The sequence below is a fragment of the Sarcophilus harrisii genome, chromosome 3 (assembly GCF_902635505.1).
Source record: "Sarcophilus harrisii chromosome 3, mSarHar1.11, whole genome shotgun sequence".
NCBI classification, from domain to species: domain Eukaryota; kingdom Metazoa; phylum Chordata; class Mammalia; order Dasyuromorphia; family Dasyuridae; genus Sarcophilus; species Sarcophilus harrisii.
In genome coordinates, this window is record NC_045428.1 from 204,178,185 (window position 1) to 204,194,800 (window position 16,616).

General features: G+C 35.7%; 1 protein-coding gene across 4 annotated transcripts in view; it reads right to left on the reverse strand.

Moving 5' to 3' along the window:
* Window positions 1-3,917: 3,917 nt before the first annotated feature.
* SHROOM2 (shroom family member 2) overlaps window positions 3,918-16,616 on the reverse strand; it is a 226,178-nt gene continuing 213,479 nt past the window's right edge. For 3 of the 4 annotated variants that reach the window (XM_023500341.2, XM_031959011.1, XM_031959012.1), the window contains 3 exons: window positions 15,184-15,367; window positions 9,462-9,734; window positions 6,585-6,851 (listed from right to left, as the gene is read on the reverse strand). In XM_023500341.2, coding sequence (XP_023356109.1) covers window positions 6,585-6,851; window positions 9,462-9,734; window positions 15,184-15,367 — 724 coding nt within the window. Of the gene's footprint in view, window positions 6,852-9,461; window positions 9,735-15,183; window positions 15,368-16,616 lie in introns of all 4 variants that reach the window. The other variant, XM_012546104.3, reaches the window with a different exon arrangement.

A 16,616-nucleotide genomic window follows, 5' to 3' on the forward strand; every position in this document is an offset into this window, starting at 1 on the left:
ACCATAGTCCTGGTCTAGGGTCAGCAACCAAGTGGTGTGACTTCTGGGACTTTGTCACCCTTCTTTGGGCCACAAACTACCCCATGTGTAGAAAAAATGAGGGGGGTTGGACCAGATAACATCTAAGTCTCTTCTGGTTCCAAAAAATCCAAGAGTACTTAAAAAATAAAATATTAAAATGCAGGATCCTTCCCAAACTGTCACCATTTTTGGTTCAGAAAACATGGTCGCAGTGGAACAGATAGTTCTTGCTCCTTAAAAGTGGATAATTAGCCAGCTACAATACCGAAAATTTCACAATCACCCCAGACAACTCAGAGTTGTCTTTTCCTCTAAAGGATCAAATAAAGATGATTACTCTTGAAAATTATTTGATGACTAACCTTCAATGATGGTCCTTAGACCTTGTACACCTCTGTTTACATATTGGCAGAGCTCAAGTCAGCTCAAAAGCTATCCAATTAAGGAAACCAATAATTATATTACCTTCAAAAGATGAAGTGGACCCCGGAGAAAAAAAGGAATACACTTGAAGATAGCTTCTTAAGGAAGTGTTGCAGGTATATGTGAAATCATTTCCTGTTTGCCTGAGGCTATTAAAATCAAACACTGTCCCATATGTTTCTTTAGAAGTGGTTCCTCTCTATTTTATCCAAAACTCTTAATGAGTAAGTATGACATAAATGATCCAATATCTAACCATGGAATTTGCTTTCTTGGCATTCATGCCTAGGATGCCTAAAATTTTTCTAGGCATAAATTCCCACATGTCACACTTTAGGATTATTAAAAACATATTTGCATTTCTCAAAACCATCTGTTTTCTCATTGATTCTACAGGTTACTCCAAAGATGCAGCCTGTGACCCATCTATGTCTGCTCAGCTTGTATGACATTTGTTCATGTCATCAGAGTGGACCAACAGCGGGGTCCACCAACCTAATGTGCCGAGGGCCGCCTTTACTTTTTTCTTACATTAAAAATTTTTCTTTTTTGTGAGGCAGTTGGGGTTAAGTGACTTTCTCAGGGTCACACAACTAGTGTCAAGCATCTGAGGCCACATTTGAACTCAGGTTCTCCAGACTCTAAGACCAGTACTAATCATTTTCACCATCTAACTGCCCTACCAAAATTTTTGTTCTTAACCTAATATGTGATTTCATAGGGTGGAGAAATTTTTCCTACTAATTCAGATCAGCAACTACTCTTCAATTTAATATCTTTGAGAATTGCTTGGGACACTGAATGATTCAATGTTTAACCCTGAGTCCTATGGTCAACATATTTATTAAGCACTTATTATATTCTAAACATTGAGCTAAATGTTAGAGGTACTAAAAAGAGGGGCAAAAACAGACCCTGCCCTCAGGAAGTTTAAATTCTAATATGCAATTTTACTCTCTCTCTCTTTATATATATACATTCCATATACACATCCATACAGGACAGAAGGCGAGAAATTAAAATTTTTTGGAAAAACTCAGAAAAATCTCATGCAGAATATAGGATTTGAGATGAGCCTTGAAAGAAACAAGGAGAACCAAGAAGAGGAAATGAGTGGGTGAACATTCCAGGGACTTTTTATAAAGGTTAAAGTAATCTGTGCAAGGTCATACAGCTTGTTATGTGTCAAGAGACAGATTTTTAACCTAGCTCTTTCTGTATCCAAAGCCAGCTGTCTATTGGCAAAAACAGGGTACAGAGGACAGAGCACTGGATCTCAAGTCATTTAAATCCTACTTTAAATACTTTAATCATATGATCTTGGACATTTTAACCCATCTGTCTCAGTTCCCTCCACTTTCAAATGGGGATGATAGTACTTACCTCCCTGAGTTATTTTAAAATCAAAGGAGATATTTGCACAATGCTTGCCATTAATAGGCACTTAATAAATGTTTGTTCCTTTCTTCTAGCTACTGTGTACTCTGTGTTATCTGCTACTTTTGAATTTTTCAGCCAACTATAGATAGAAACAAGATAACCAAGAAAGGCAATAACACTGCATCAGTGCTTTAGAAGCAGCTGGGCAGTGAAGCAGATAGAGTGACAGGCCAGGAGTCAGAACACCCAAGATCAAATTTGGTCTGAGATTGCGGCCTGTGTGACTCTAGGTAAATCACTTAACCCTGTATACCTCAATTTTCTCATCTGCAAAATAAGCTGGAGATGGAAATGGCAAATTCCAGTGTCTTTGCTAAGAAAATCCCATAAGGGATCATGAAGAGTTAGACATGACTGAAAAAACTGAACTGAAATAGTGCCAACCAAGTATTGGATTGCTTCATTTAAGAACTGAGAAGTGAAGAACCATGCTAATTTATTATATTATTCATTAGTGTTTGTAGCTTTGTTTATCAACTAGGTGACAGTGGACAGAGTTTTGGACTTGGAATTGAAAAGCCCCGAACTCAAATTTGGTCTCAGGTACTTTTTAGCTCTATGGATCTGAATAACTTTATTTAACTCACTTGTCTGCTGTCTGTCTCAGTTTCTTCCTGATCTATAAAATGAGGATAATAGTAACAACTATTTCCAACAGTTATTGGGAAGATAAAATGAGATAATATTTATAAAGTGTTTTTCACACCTGGAAATGATAAACTAGTGTTAGTTGTTATTATCATTGAGACAGTTAGGTGGAAGAGTGGGTAGAACTGTGGACTTGGTGTCAGAAGGATCTGAGTTCAAATTTGGTCTACGACCCTTGTGTTTGTCTCACCACTGAAAAATGGAGGCGAAGGGTAGGGAAGAGATGGCAGAGAATGGCAGTGTGAGGTTACCTTCCAGGGCTCCTGTGAGTATCAAATGAGATAGTATTTTTAAAGTACTAGAGAGACTTTCCTTCTTTTTTTTCCCCTTTCTCCGTTCTTTCTTCCCTTTCTCCATCCCTTCTTCCAGATTCATTTGCCTTTCTATACCTGGTGCTGATCATTTCCCTGGTTAATGAGAAACAAGCAGTCAGGGACAACAAGCATTGTGTTAAGCCTTTGGTACACACACACACACACACACACACACACACACACACACGCAAAACAAACAAAAAAACAGCTTAATGAAAGACTTATTAAAGACATATAAGACATATCTATGAAGATATATATCTGTTAGTGTGAGTGTAAAATTCTTTTGGAAAATGATTTCCATAGAATATCCCTCTACCTTCCTACAATGGCATTTTAACAAATGCCAGGCTAAAATGGACAATATTATGCTGAGACTATGGGCTAATAAGAACTTTATAACTCAGTCTGCTTGTATATCAGAAGGCTTCCCAATTTTCTTACAGACAATTCCATTCTCTTTATATAGTTTTGGACTCAAGGATGACATTCTCTTTGGGCCTAAAGTTGAATAAAATACACATAAATCTTTAGTAGAACTTTGAATTTTTCCTGAGTGCAGATTAGTTGAACTTGAGTCAATTGACATTTTTTTTCTTATTTTTAAGTTAGGTAACAAATGAAGAAACCAGGAAATAAAAACATTTAGGTTTTCAAATTTTAAGTTGACAAATCAAAGGCTCCTAGTGTCAGCGATCTTGGGTTCAAATTTTAACCTTCACAGTCTCCTTGTGTGTAAAATGAGGAGGCCCCTGAGCTTCTGTCCAGCTCTGTAGTTCTGCTTAGGTAATCTATTTCTTCACTGTGGTGGGGAGATAGCTCTGGGTTTTAAAAATTTCTGATAGCAAAATACTGATGCTGTCAGTTCCTACCAAGCTAAAAAGTCTGAATCTATTCTTATCAATAAACTGTTATATTTATATTAAGAGGAGCACGATTAATTATATTCACTACTTAGCACTGGAAGGTTGTCTTTAGCCATTGATAAAACCATTTACTAACATGTGAAGAAGTACCCTCAGACCAACAGATCCTAGATCTATTAGGAACAAATCACTGACAAGCATGGGATACATTGAAATAGACACTATTTATTTCCTTTAAGTCAAGCAGTGTAATTTGCCAATAGGTAAATGTTAAGTGTCAAGAATGAAATCTGTACACATTTTTCCACTAAAGGCTGCAGAATCCAAGCTGCAGCCAGTAACCAGGACGGAAATTTCACTATACAATGAAGTCTACAATGGAGCTATAGTATAAGGTGAAGAATTAGCCATCACCTAAGAAATGCCAGAGGCAAAACATTAGCACCAGATTTTTCTTAAGCAATAATAATAGCTATTTACAAACTTATATACACGGAGACACAAGAATCTTTGGGTCCCTTCTAACCAAATATTTACGAGGTAAAACAGGGAATGGGGTGGGGCAGTGATGAACAAAGATGGTGTTTTGTCAACAGACAAGTGAGCACTCTGTATTGCTATGTGTGAGAGAAACGCCTAAATCAAAGAATTAGATACAGACACAAATTATATTATTCACATTACACATACATTTATCATCAAAACAATCACAATATTGTACTATACTCTGCATTACCAAAGGGAGTACGCAGACTGCTAAAATCATGGATCTTTTAGCAAAAAAAATCAGCAACATGCTCAATACACTGAATTTCCTTTAAGGGTTGGGGACAGGCAACGGCATAGGGAATTACAGATAAAAGGGAAAACATCCTATCTTTGTCTATATTTTTCTTTCCCCCCCCAAAAAAAGCACACTGAAATTCTTTAAGTTAGCTTAGCTACAGTGGAAGAGGTGGCAATCAAGGACAAAGCATATCACTTGCCCTGACATTATTTGTTATAGCAGCAAATGATTTCTGAGCAGGAGGGAGATTACTTCATTAGAAGTATAAGGGCTTTCAAACTGAAGGGTTGGGAGAGGGGCGGTAGTTTAACTTAATAGGAATAAGAACTTTGAAAAAGTGATCTATGTAAGGGTAAAAAGACTGGCTTATACACATATGTATGTACTCATATGGGAAGATTCCTCCAACGCTCCAGACTGCAAGCCCATATGTATGCAAGTATTTCAGCTTATATGTATCTCTGTACGTACATATGTACGTGTTTACATATTATGTATGTGTGTGTACTGTCCTCTGACACTGTAATTAAAAAAACCTCCTAATTAGTATCTTCATTGTGTGGGAATTTACACAATAAAATTGACAAAAGACAGAAGTATAGACGTTAAAGTTGTATTGTATTTAAGAACTGATTTCCTTATCAGCTAATTTAGTGTTCTGTCACTGTTCTTTTAAAAGTTTGTCTGGGTGTCTAGGTATAAGTGCAATTCTTATGATGGATACTGAAAGGAAGGCTAACCTAACTAATTTGGAAAACATTCTGTAGAAATAGAACAATTAAAAAGTATTAAAATGATTCCTTAACAATTGTTCCCACTATGATCTAAAATATGAAGTTGTCCAAGGTTTCTTCTTGCCCTGAAATGTGCATTGAATTAGAAAATGATTTCTGTGGAAGTACATTACTTTTAAAATTATCTTCTATGAAAATAATGAGGCTGGAAACAAATGACAACAGCCTTTTCATAAAAAACGGATACAAACTTTTAGAAAACAGTTATGAAAAGATACCGCATAGGAATTATACATTTCAGATGGTCGTTAAAAGTAGAGTGAGACAAACAACAGAATGAAATGTGCCCAGAAAAGCTTTGGTGACACTGAAACATATCAAAAGAGGGAAAGCAGTACTGAGTAGTGTTACTTTAGTGATCGCACACAAAATGACTGTGGTATAGGGGAAAAGAAAATACAGATTATATTAAGATGTTCTGGTAAAACATCAGTTCTTTAATCTTAATGGCCATGCTACTGCTGGGGATATTTTAAAAAATAATGAACTTAATCTGCAAGGAAACATCATTTGATTGGGGACAGGAGGCGAGAAAAGGGGGAGAGAGAAGGAAGAAAGGAAGGCATGCACACTGTTTCCTTAAGTGGTATTTCACTTTGAGAATGTCTGAGCCTACAGTTTAGGTAATAATTTCACAACTGGTTCTAAACCACTAACAAATCATTCACCTTTCCAAAGTGTTAATAAATTATTATCATCTGCTAGGACCAGATAACATCATTATATGATATGATAAATTAATGCTTATAAAGATAAATGACATGGAACAGATATGAAAATGCAGCCCTGCTCTCTGGATGAATTATTAAAGATTTGCGCCATAGTTTTCTTCCCCCTGATGTCTCATTTCCTTGCTAAGGCTGCACGCTGTCCACATACTCATTTAAACTGGGTTCATCAACAATCCATACAGCATCTGAAGACAGGAAAAACAGTAGCTATTTCATTAAAAAATTATCTGCATGCACTACTGGAACAGACTTCACAACACACCAAATTTGAAGCTTAAAATTCTCTAGTTTCATTTGCAGTCATTTCAAAAGATGGAAGGTTAAGATGAGCAAATGAGCTCATCAATGAGAAGGAACTAAAAAAATTTAAATACATCATTCAAACAAAACAAACAAGGAAGTTATTGCTCTTGTAAAATAGCAATTTTGCTATTTTTTTTTTTAGGACTCTTTGCACAGGGCATAAATATAAACTGGTTCTCTCCCCCTCCCCACTTTGCACACTCAGAACATGGGCCCGAAAACTCCCATTCCGGTCCTCCATCAGGGCGTTTCTTCGCTTACTTGGCCCGTTCCGGGGGGAGGCTTTCAGTCAAACACTTCAGTTGCTCCTCGCCCAGCTTGATTTTATCTTCTAGTTCTCGTTGCTCAATGATGAGGGCTGACTTCATCTTCACGAAGTGCTCATAGTCAGCCAGGCTTTCCCCGCTCAGGTAGCTGGCCAGAATGTCAAAGACGATGCGCTCCCGGCGGTCCAGGTTCTCCTTGAGCTCCTTTGCATCCTCGTGCTGGCGTGTGAGCAGTTTTTGCTTCTCAAGAAGCGTTCGCTAGAGACAGAGAAACCATGACGTTTAGAGAGTAAGTATCGAGATGAGTAAGGCATGGGACAGCAAAGTAGGGAAGAGAGTCTCTTTGGCCACATATAAGATACTGTCTTTTTTTCCCCCATCCTCCTTCCTCCACTTTTGACTTCTGTTTGCTACTGTAGGAACTGGATGAGAAATTTCATTATTTTAGGGAATCCCTAGATCAGGAAATTCCTTCTACCAATAACAGCAAACAATTTTTTTTAATAGGTTTGAAAGGAATTAGGTTACTATGCATGGGAATAGGGATTAGTATTATGATTTTATTCATACAAAGAATGTTTGCTGTTTCTGAAACTATCATCTTAAAAAGTGACTTGTATAGGAAGATCACAAAGTTAGAATATACTGATGGATTTGGCTCTTTCCAACAATGAGATCATTGAGGCCAGTTCCAATGATCTTGTGATGAAGAGAGCCATTTACACCCAGAGAGAGGACTGTGTGTAACTGAGTGTGGACCACAACATAGCATTTTCACTCTTTTTGTTGTTGTTTGCTTGCATTTTGTTTTCTTTCTCACTTTTTTTCCTTTTTTGAATGGATTTTTCTTGTGCACCAAGATTATTGCATAAATATGTATACATATATTGGATTTAACATATTTTGAATTACTTGCCATCTAGAGGAGGAAGTGGGGGAGAGGAGGGGAAAATTTGGAACACAAGGTTGTGTAAGTCAATGTTGAAAAATTATCCATGCATATGTTTTGAAAATAAAAAGCTTTAATTAAAAAAACAAACAAAAAACCAAAGTTTAAATATAACAATCAGGGTTTGACTTGGGCCTTCCTAGCTCTCAGTAATAAGCTTCCTTATTACTCAGCTATTATACTGTTTTCTTTCACAATATTTGCCTTAATAGAATAATTAGTTACTATTGGAAAGGAAGATCCTCTTTAGGCAGTTATATGGAAAACAATCTTTAAGGCGATTTGGAGTCCTAAAATTCTGTAATTCTAAAAATCAAAGAATCCATTACCTTCTCTCATATACCTGTTTCTCCCTCTAAACTTTCATCTCCATTAAGGGTACCATCTAATCCTGAGACAATCCCCGATTTCCCTCCCTTGCCTTTACCCCATTATCCAGTTAGTTGCAGAGTCCTTTTATAAACGTCACAGGTTCATTGATATGTATTCCTCAAAAGGGCTCTATTATGTTGCACTGTTATTGAACGAAAATTATTAAGACTTTTTTTTAAAACATACCTGCATCTTTAATTTCAAACCAAGTAATAAACTCCATGTAAGCAATAGTCTATACTTTCCTATATTCTCAACAAGTGTTTAATTTATTGAAGGAATGAATTAGACTAGGAAGGGATAAATGGAGATTTTAAAAATTCAATTAAATTTTAAATTAAATATAAAAATTAAAATTAAATCAATTGAAGTGACAGAGAAGACATTGTTATTTTTCTAAATGAAGTTATCTTCAATTTTTAGATCATAATTAAACATGGCTTTACTTCATACATTCTATGGCCTAGATAAACTGGACTTCCTATAGATAGGTCCTCACAAATAATACTTCTGAGAATTTGCACTGATTTTATATTACATTCCTGGAATGTACCCCTTTTTCAACTTCACCTCCTAAAATGCCTACTTTTTTCTCCTTTAAATTTAGTCCAAATGTCACTTGCCAGATGAGTCTTTCCCAATTCCCCTTAAGTACTGGTGCTTTATTTTCCCCTCCAAAAGAAAAATCCCTTGATATGGTGTATACATGTGTGTGTACACACATATTCTCAGATAATATATGAGCCCCTTGAGGGAAAAGTCTATTTCATTTTTGTAGCTGTATTCCCCCAGGGCCTAGGGCAATGCTAGGTATATATATATATAGTAGAGGCTTAATGAAAATGCTATTGAACATGGGAGTGTCACTTAATTTGATTATCTGCAAAATAATATAGTTAATATTTATGCCATCTGATTCCTATGACTACTGTGAGGAAAGCATTTTACAAATTTTTTAATGTTTACATAAATTCAATCTATTATTATTACTTCAATATTTCTAAGTGGATGTTTCCTTCTCTAATGTAGCAAATTTATTGAGTTACTATTATTTCAATATTTCTAAAGATCTAGATGCATGTTATTTCCTTCACCAATGCCATGCATTTACATAAATTAAAATTTATGTGAATCTTGAATTATTATTGTTACTTTAATATTTCTAAAAACCTGGATGTATGGTTTTTTTTCACTAATATGAAACCCCCTCCATGCCTTGGTAAATGTTATCTTGATTGCCATGACCAAAATCTCTCCCCCCAAAAAACCAAAAACAAATCTAAACATATCTAAAAATATACCCAAAACACCCATCATCACTTGGTAGAACAACTTTTAGTGATGAAACTTTTTGAATGGACCCAGATTGGTTCTCAGATGGTCCAATGCTCAAATTTTTTTAAACTAGATAAGGCCTTCTAGAGCTTAACCTTTGTTGGAATAGCCTGTAAGGACCCAGGATCAGCTCTGGGCCATGAGAAAAGATTTCAGGACAGTGGCTTTTGCGGAGGATGAGTGTGTGTGTGTGTGTGTGTGTAAGTAATTACCTGTTCCTCAGGTGATGTATTTTCATCCAAGTTATTCAGGGCATTTTCCACCCGGGCTAGTCTTCCAGAAAGGGACAAAAGGAGATTCACCACTTTATCCAGGTCTCCAATGAACATCCTGAACTTGTCAAATTCATTTGGTTTGCACACATCTTTCACGATGGCTTCCACCTCATCCCCTAAAGCATTGTTGTTCTGAATGTCCTCCAGGAGAGTCTCACGGGCTTCCCGTAGCACCTTCAGTTTTCGGCTGATGCTGTCAATGAGCTCCTGCTGTGGAGGGGCAAGAATGCACAAAACATATTTAACATCTGCCATGGCTGTTGCAAAGCTTCATTAATTCAAAACAAAGTAGAATCTATGAATGGGCTGAAGTTTACCTTGCATCATATTAAAAAAAAAAAAAAACAGAATTATGGAAAGGACAGAATTAATGGAAAAGAACTAGAAGTTAAATTTTTACTACTACTAAATTACCCATTTCTGTTTTACTTTACGAATGATATTTCATTTGATTCTCGCAAAACCTCTATGATATATGTGACATTATTAGTCTTATTTTACAGATGAAAAAAAATGGGAGGGTGGGAAAAGTTGTGACTTGCCAGGATTATATATTTAGTGGCAGGAACTGAAATCAGATCTTCCTGACACCAAGTTCAGTGATTCATCTCCTATACTACCTAGCTACCATATGATCTATTCTAGTTGGGTCAATACTATTTTATGATTATGAAAAGTCTATCTGAACTATCTGTACAGCAGCACCTACTTTTAATTAGTGACAATATGGTATAGTAGAAAAAATGCTATTCTTGGAGTCAGTAAAGACCCAGTTTTGAATCTTACTTCTGAAACTTAGCTTTGTGACTAGGAACAATTGCTTAATATTTCTAATATTTGCTTCCTCATGAGGATAATCAGAACTATAAAACCTACCTGGTGAGTTTGTTGTGAGGCTTAAATAAGATCATAAATGGAAAATAATTTCTAAGTCTTTAGATGCCATAAAGACAATAGCTATTATTATTTTAATTTCTTTAACAAGATTAGAGAGACCTCATGAACTATTTTTATTGAGCACTTTTTTGAGACATCCAAATGAAACATAACATGAATAAAACTTATTTAAATCTAGTAACTATTGTTTTTCTTTATTTCGTGGGTGGATCTCTTGTGGCAGATTTATGGGAGGACAAATATAAGGTATGATACATGGAGTAAGACAATTAATGAACCATACCATCCATTGAAATATTTATCCCATTAGGCAAACATAGAGAAAAGCAATGAAATCACTTCTATCATTCAATTTTAAAATAATATTTAAGATATTTTATTTCATGTCAAATCCTAGATGCAAAACCATGATAAAAGAAAAAAAACAAACCCACAAACTTCCTCATACTGAAGTAACATGATTAAACTTACTGCAAGCTGATACAGCAAGACATGATAAAATGTTAATTCTTTGAGCACTTTCAGTTCTATGTCTGATGACTAAAATGTTTTCCACCTATGAACATTTATTTACTCCTAGTGTACCTAGTCTAAGACACGTATAGTGTTGGTCACTTGGAAAAGATGCCTCAGGCTAAAATAATACCAGTAAGATGATCATTCCTATTTCATAGATGGAAGGAGATAAGTAGCACCATGGAGATAACCATGAAATTCAAAGTCACTAGGTGAGTCACCCCCACAGCTTAAACCTAAAAATCAAAAAAGACCACGGTCCCCCTTTCTAATAACCACATCCTGGTTTCTGAGGTGCTGGGGGATTCTAGCACATTACATAAACATATAAGAAATGCTGACTGAAAACAGATGTGGCTGTTGAGCTAAATAAAAAGCCAAACGCAAATCAAGCCAAGGAAAAAGGAAAAGATCTGATTCATTGAGGAGTTTAGAAATCAATCGACTATAAAAAAGCCAACATTTTATTCAACACTGGAATTTTTAAATCAGTTCAAGCCAAGAACAAACCACATTTCAGCAAAGGGTGAGAGGTGTCATGACCTTATAAACCATGTCTGAGAAGTTGAACTCTATGTCCCTCAAAACTAATAATTAATATAGGAAGAAGTAATTAAAGGCAATAGCCTCTTTTCTGTCTGTGGGAAACATACCAGAATGAATAAGTAACATGAGTGTAGACTAACACCCCTGACCCTCTATGGCAGGGGTCCTCAAACTACGGCACGTGGGCCAGATGCAGCAGCTAAGGACGTTTATCCCCATCATCCAGGGCTATGAAGTTTCTTTATTTAAAGGCTGACAAAACAAAGTTTTTGTTTTTACTATAGTCTGGCCCTCCAACGGTCTGAGGGACAGTGAACTGGCCCTTTATTTAAAAAGTTTGAGGACCCCTGCTCTATGGCTTCTAAGATGGAGATAAATAATTCTTCAAGAAAATTGAGATATAAGTTTTCATTAGGCTCAAATAAGAAGACCAAAAAAAAGAGTGACTCTAAAGACCTTAACTTAAAAGCACAGGGAGTTAAAGGGTATCCCTCTTTCAGGTTAAATTTGTCTTTGACTTATCAGTATGTTGAAATACTCAAAGAGATTAAAACGGTAAGCAGTCTTATAGGATATACATTCCTACTGACTGATTAATCTGTAGAGCTTTTGCTCCTAAATACACAGGGAACTTCTAAATTACTTTAGATTAACCAGGTCAAGTCTTATTTGCTCAGGATGCTTACACATTTCTCTCTTATTAGTTCCAGTGCTTTGGGAGCCCCCCTTCCCCCCGTACTATGATCCATTCAAACCTTATGTACGATGATTTCTTATCTATCATTTTCTGTTTAGCAGTTGCCTTTTATTTATTTTTTTTAAATGCAGCTTGCTTTAAATCAACTTCAAAATTCCATGGTAATGAATAGCACTGTTTTTTTTTTTTTTTCCCAAGCACAGTATTTCTCAGATAACAACTATATGATAAAAAAGGAGGATTTCTGTTCCTCTTTTCCATGTATTTCGGTGACTTTATATTGGTAGGAAACAATTTTTCAGCATCCTCATTTCTGCTTTAAAAAACACTGCCAAAAAGGGTAACAAGACAATTCCATGGTCAAGCTAGAACTGGAGCATTTGAAAGGTAACTGATTTACAGACATACCAATGTTTTCATTAAAAGAAGATAAAACATAAAGGATTTAGATAGCAGATAAAGGAAAGGGGGAAGATAAAGAAAAGAGAAGCTATAGAAAATGATAAAGTTGTAACAAGATAAAGAAAGGACAGAGAAAGTGTGTGGATTCAGAAGAGCTGAAAAAAGAGCATTTAATAGGAAGAATTGGCAATACTTTTTAAGCAAGTTAAATCAGCAGGAGATTGTTTGGGTGAGCTATCTATATACCAAGAGAGAAAAGCATAGTCTAGTTTAGAGCAATACTTCAAGTAGATTCTAGGGGGAAAGCCTCTTGAATGGTAGCTAGTTCAGTATAGTAGAAAGAACAATGGACCTAGGAGGCAGAGGACTTGGTTCAAATCCAAGCTAAAAATGCCTCAGTTTCCTCATTTGGAAAAAAAAAAAAAGATCAGGATTTCTCTTTCAGCTTTAATAATATTCCTACGAACTAGATAATTTTTATGATTCCTTGCACTTCAAAATCCTGAGATAATTAAGCTCAAACTTAGAATTCAGTGGTAGATTTGAGGTGACAGAAGCTGTTGCCTAAAACCTGAAGAAGGAAATAGTTTTAGTTTTTCACTAGTTAGAATATGGAATTTCTTTCTCTGTCGAGAATAAAATTTAGAACTTCCATCAAGAAGGTCATAAAATAAGAATGAAGTCTTTTTGTTTTTATTTTTGTTTTTGTTTTTAAGGGAAAGAAGAAGCACCATAATTCTTAGGATCAAAAAAGGGACCTCAAGTTTTCCTGAGTTTGGCATAAGCCCAGGTGAAGTATATTTATTTCCATTTACTATAGGCCCACATTTTGTGTAAGGATATTACATAATTGCATGACTGTTCAAGAAATGAGAAAAGTTAAACAGGACAATTAGATGTTGGGCAAAATAAGCTGTCTTATGTTCAAAACCAGAGAAGAATGGATATTCCATTAATCACCTTGACTAAAGTGATATGAAATGGGTCTCTTTTAGTAAAATTACAAAAAAAATTTATTAAGAGTAAGAATAGAAGTTTACACAGAAACTCCTCTATAGTCTGGAGAAAAGCCTCTACTGACCTATTTACTACTGAACTGCAGATATTTTATGATGAAAGAAAATGAAAATAGTTCAAGAGCTTGCCTTTGGTGAAGCAAAAGGATAATCGAATAGCTAAATGCCCAATAGAAGAGTGAGAATAGGTTTCCAGAAAGCTTTTAAAAAAGATGTACTTTTTTTCCTCCTAAGGAATAACACAGTAACACATTACCATCACCACCATCATTGTTACTTAATATGATAATGTAGCATTTATATAACATTTTAAAAACTGCAAACCACTTTACAACTATGATATCTCATTTTTTATCCTCATGATCACTCAGGGAGGTATGTGCTATTATTGTATTGTCGTCACTAGAGGAAATCGAGACAAATGATTAAATGACTTGCCTGGGGAAATGTAGCTAGTGTGTATTTGAGGCTGGATTTGAACCTTGTCAGCTTCAGTTCTAGTGCTAGTTGTCTCAAGAAGGCATTACAAAACTACTATTCATATCATGCATATAAGAAAACTGGAGAATAGTATGAATTATTGGTATGTGAGGGAAACAAATCAAATTGTACCTTTCCCCACCAACAGGACTCCAGAAAGATTGACAAAATAATGAAATAATCTTTGGCTGACATTAAATCCCTAATCACAAACTAAAATCCTGAAAAGAAAAACCATTTTCAGTGCCACACCTGGCACATAGTAGCTGTTTACCAAATGTTTCTTGACATCAAGCACTTTTCTAACAAATTTCACATTGTGTTTAAATCTGAAGCCCAGTGTTAAGTATACAATGAATCTAATACAAACATAAGAGATGCTCATGAATTCATGTTAATGGAATGAAAATAATTTTTAGAAATTAAAACTATCCCATCCCTTTTGTCTTCTAATTTGGAGATGGTGAAGGAAACTCAAGTGCGAGTGATAACACTGAGTGTGAAGGGTTACGACCTAAGCAGGACTGTTTGGGAGTTGTGAAATGATTTGTCTTGGGCCATTCTTTCATTTTTATGCTTTCTATAAAAGATAATTCTGTAACAGAGAGTCTATTTATTCAATTCGGGTGTCGAGCACCCAGATTTCTGACAAACATTAAATACAGATGAAACTCCTTTTGATAAAAGAAATGAGCCAGGGGAAAGCACACTGCGATGGAATCAGAAGTCACATCGGGTCAGTTTCAAGCAAAGCCAAGAGCTAAAGAAATCAATAAAACAGATCTGGCACCTGTTTTCGTCATTACATAATGCTAGGGAGGACCCAGGGCCACGACGCCCAATGCCAGCACAGCCAAGTTCACCTCAAGTGGCCTAACCACAAAGAGTTAAACTTCAAAGTACCATGTACAAGGTGAACATCATACCACTGTGTTGACTGTACCAAATAAACAGGGTGCTGTGTCCAGGACCTTGGTCAGGAGCCCTCAGTTTCAAGGATGCCAAATAAAAACTTAGCACAGGCCTTGAGCTCAAAATTTTTGTGTGTGATTATTATTTCCGCCTCCCTTCCCCCCCTCCAACTTAGAATCTCAGTCAGTTCTACCTTCTTCTCCGACAGGTCATGGTCAAGCTCATCTTCAGAATCCTCTGCAATCTGCTGTTGTTGCTGCTGCTGTTCCTGCATGTCCTTCATTTTAATCAGAAGCTCAGCCTTTGGTGCAGATGTACTGTAGTAAGTGGAATTGGTTGTCAGGGAGATAGCAGACGGCACACTCTGTTCGTCTTTTCTGATTTAAAAAGTCAAAACTTTAATTAGCCAACAACCAGTGCAATGGATGTTTCCCCTCAATCCTGTCCCTTAGGTGATAAGTATAGTAAATGTAACGTTTATGGGAAGATACATGAATAGGTCTGGAGATAAAGGGGAAAAGGGCTCACTCCACCCCCCCCCAAAAAAAACTACCAATCATCAAAGCCTGTAAATATATATAATAAAAGAGAAATAAATCAAACATACAGCTGAAACATCTATTTTTAAGTAGTATTTTAATTATAATTTAGGTTCAGATAAATTCTCAGAGTTAGAAGGAAACTCTGATTATCTAAATTAATTACAATTTAGGTTTAAATAAATTCTCAAACAGTTAAGAAAGAAATGATTATCTAGTCCAACCTCTCTCACTTTACATGAGAAAACTTGAGATTAGAAAATTAAATTACTAGTATAAGGTAATTTTTTTTTTTTTTTTTACAATTAATGAATATTGGAGTTAGAAAGAAATTGAGAAAAGTTGGTGGTTATAGGGACAGAACTGAACATTAACTTGGGAAGGCCCTCAAAGTCTTGATTTGATCTGGTATGGAGTATTTAATGGAAAAATATAGACAAGAATCACTAAAGATAAGAAGACATGGAAGATCTGAGCTGCATCTGTAGAAGAACACTTAAGCACTCACACTTGATGAAACTAAAGTTCTTTAAAAACTTTTTCAACATATGAGCCTGAAAAATGAAAGCTGACATGTTGATAAACAAAATAAGTGTGTTTAAAATGTACCTGTAGATCTTTTTAATTTTTTTTCTTAGAATCCCATTTAAACTTAGTGCTTTAAATTTCTAAAAGTTAACAGAGCGAAGCAGTCCAAGACCTATGAAAATTAGGAAATAAGTATCCCTGGCAGAAAAAAAAAGTGAGTGACATGATTTGGGTTCCCTTACCAAATGGTACCCATGGATAATGTAGGTTTGTAGGTCAAGCAGCATCCTGTTCTGACCAGTTTGTAAAATTTGGCATGGTAATTCATAGTCATTACAGTGCCTAGCATGGTCTACTACACACATATGAAAAAGCCAATAAACACTGATGATATACTCACTTCCATTTTTCAGTTGAGAAAACTGAGGCACACAGAGGAAAAAGGCCTTGCCCAGAGTAAATGCAGATAGTAATAGTATGAGCTGGATTTGAATTCAGGGACATCGGATGTGAACAGTCTGAAATGACTAGGTTCCCGAATCTAATCTATACTGGGCCT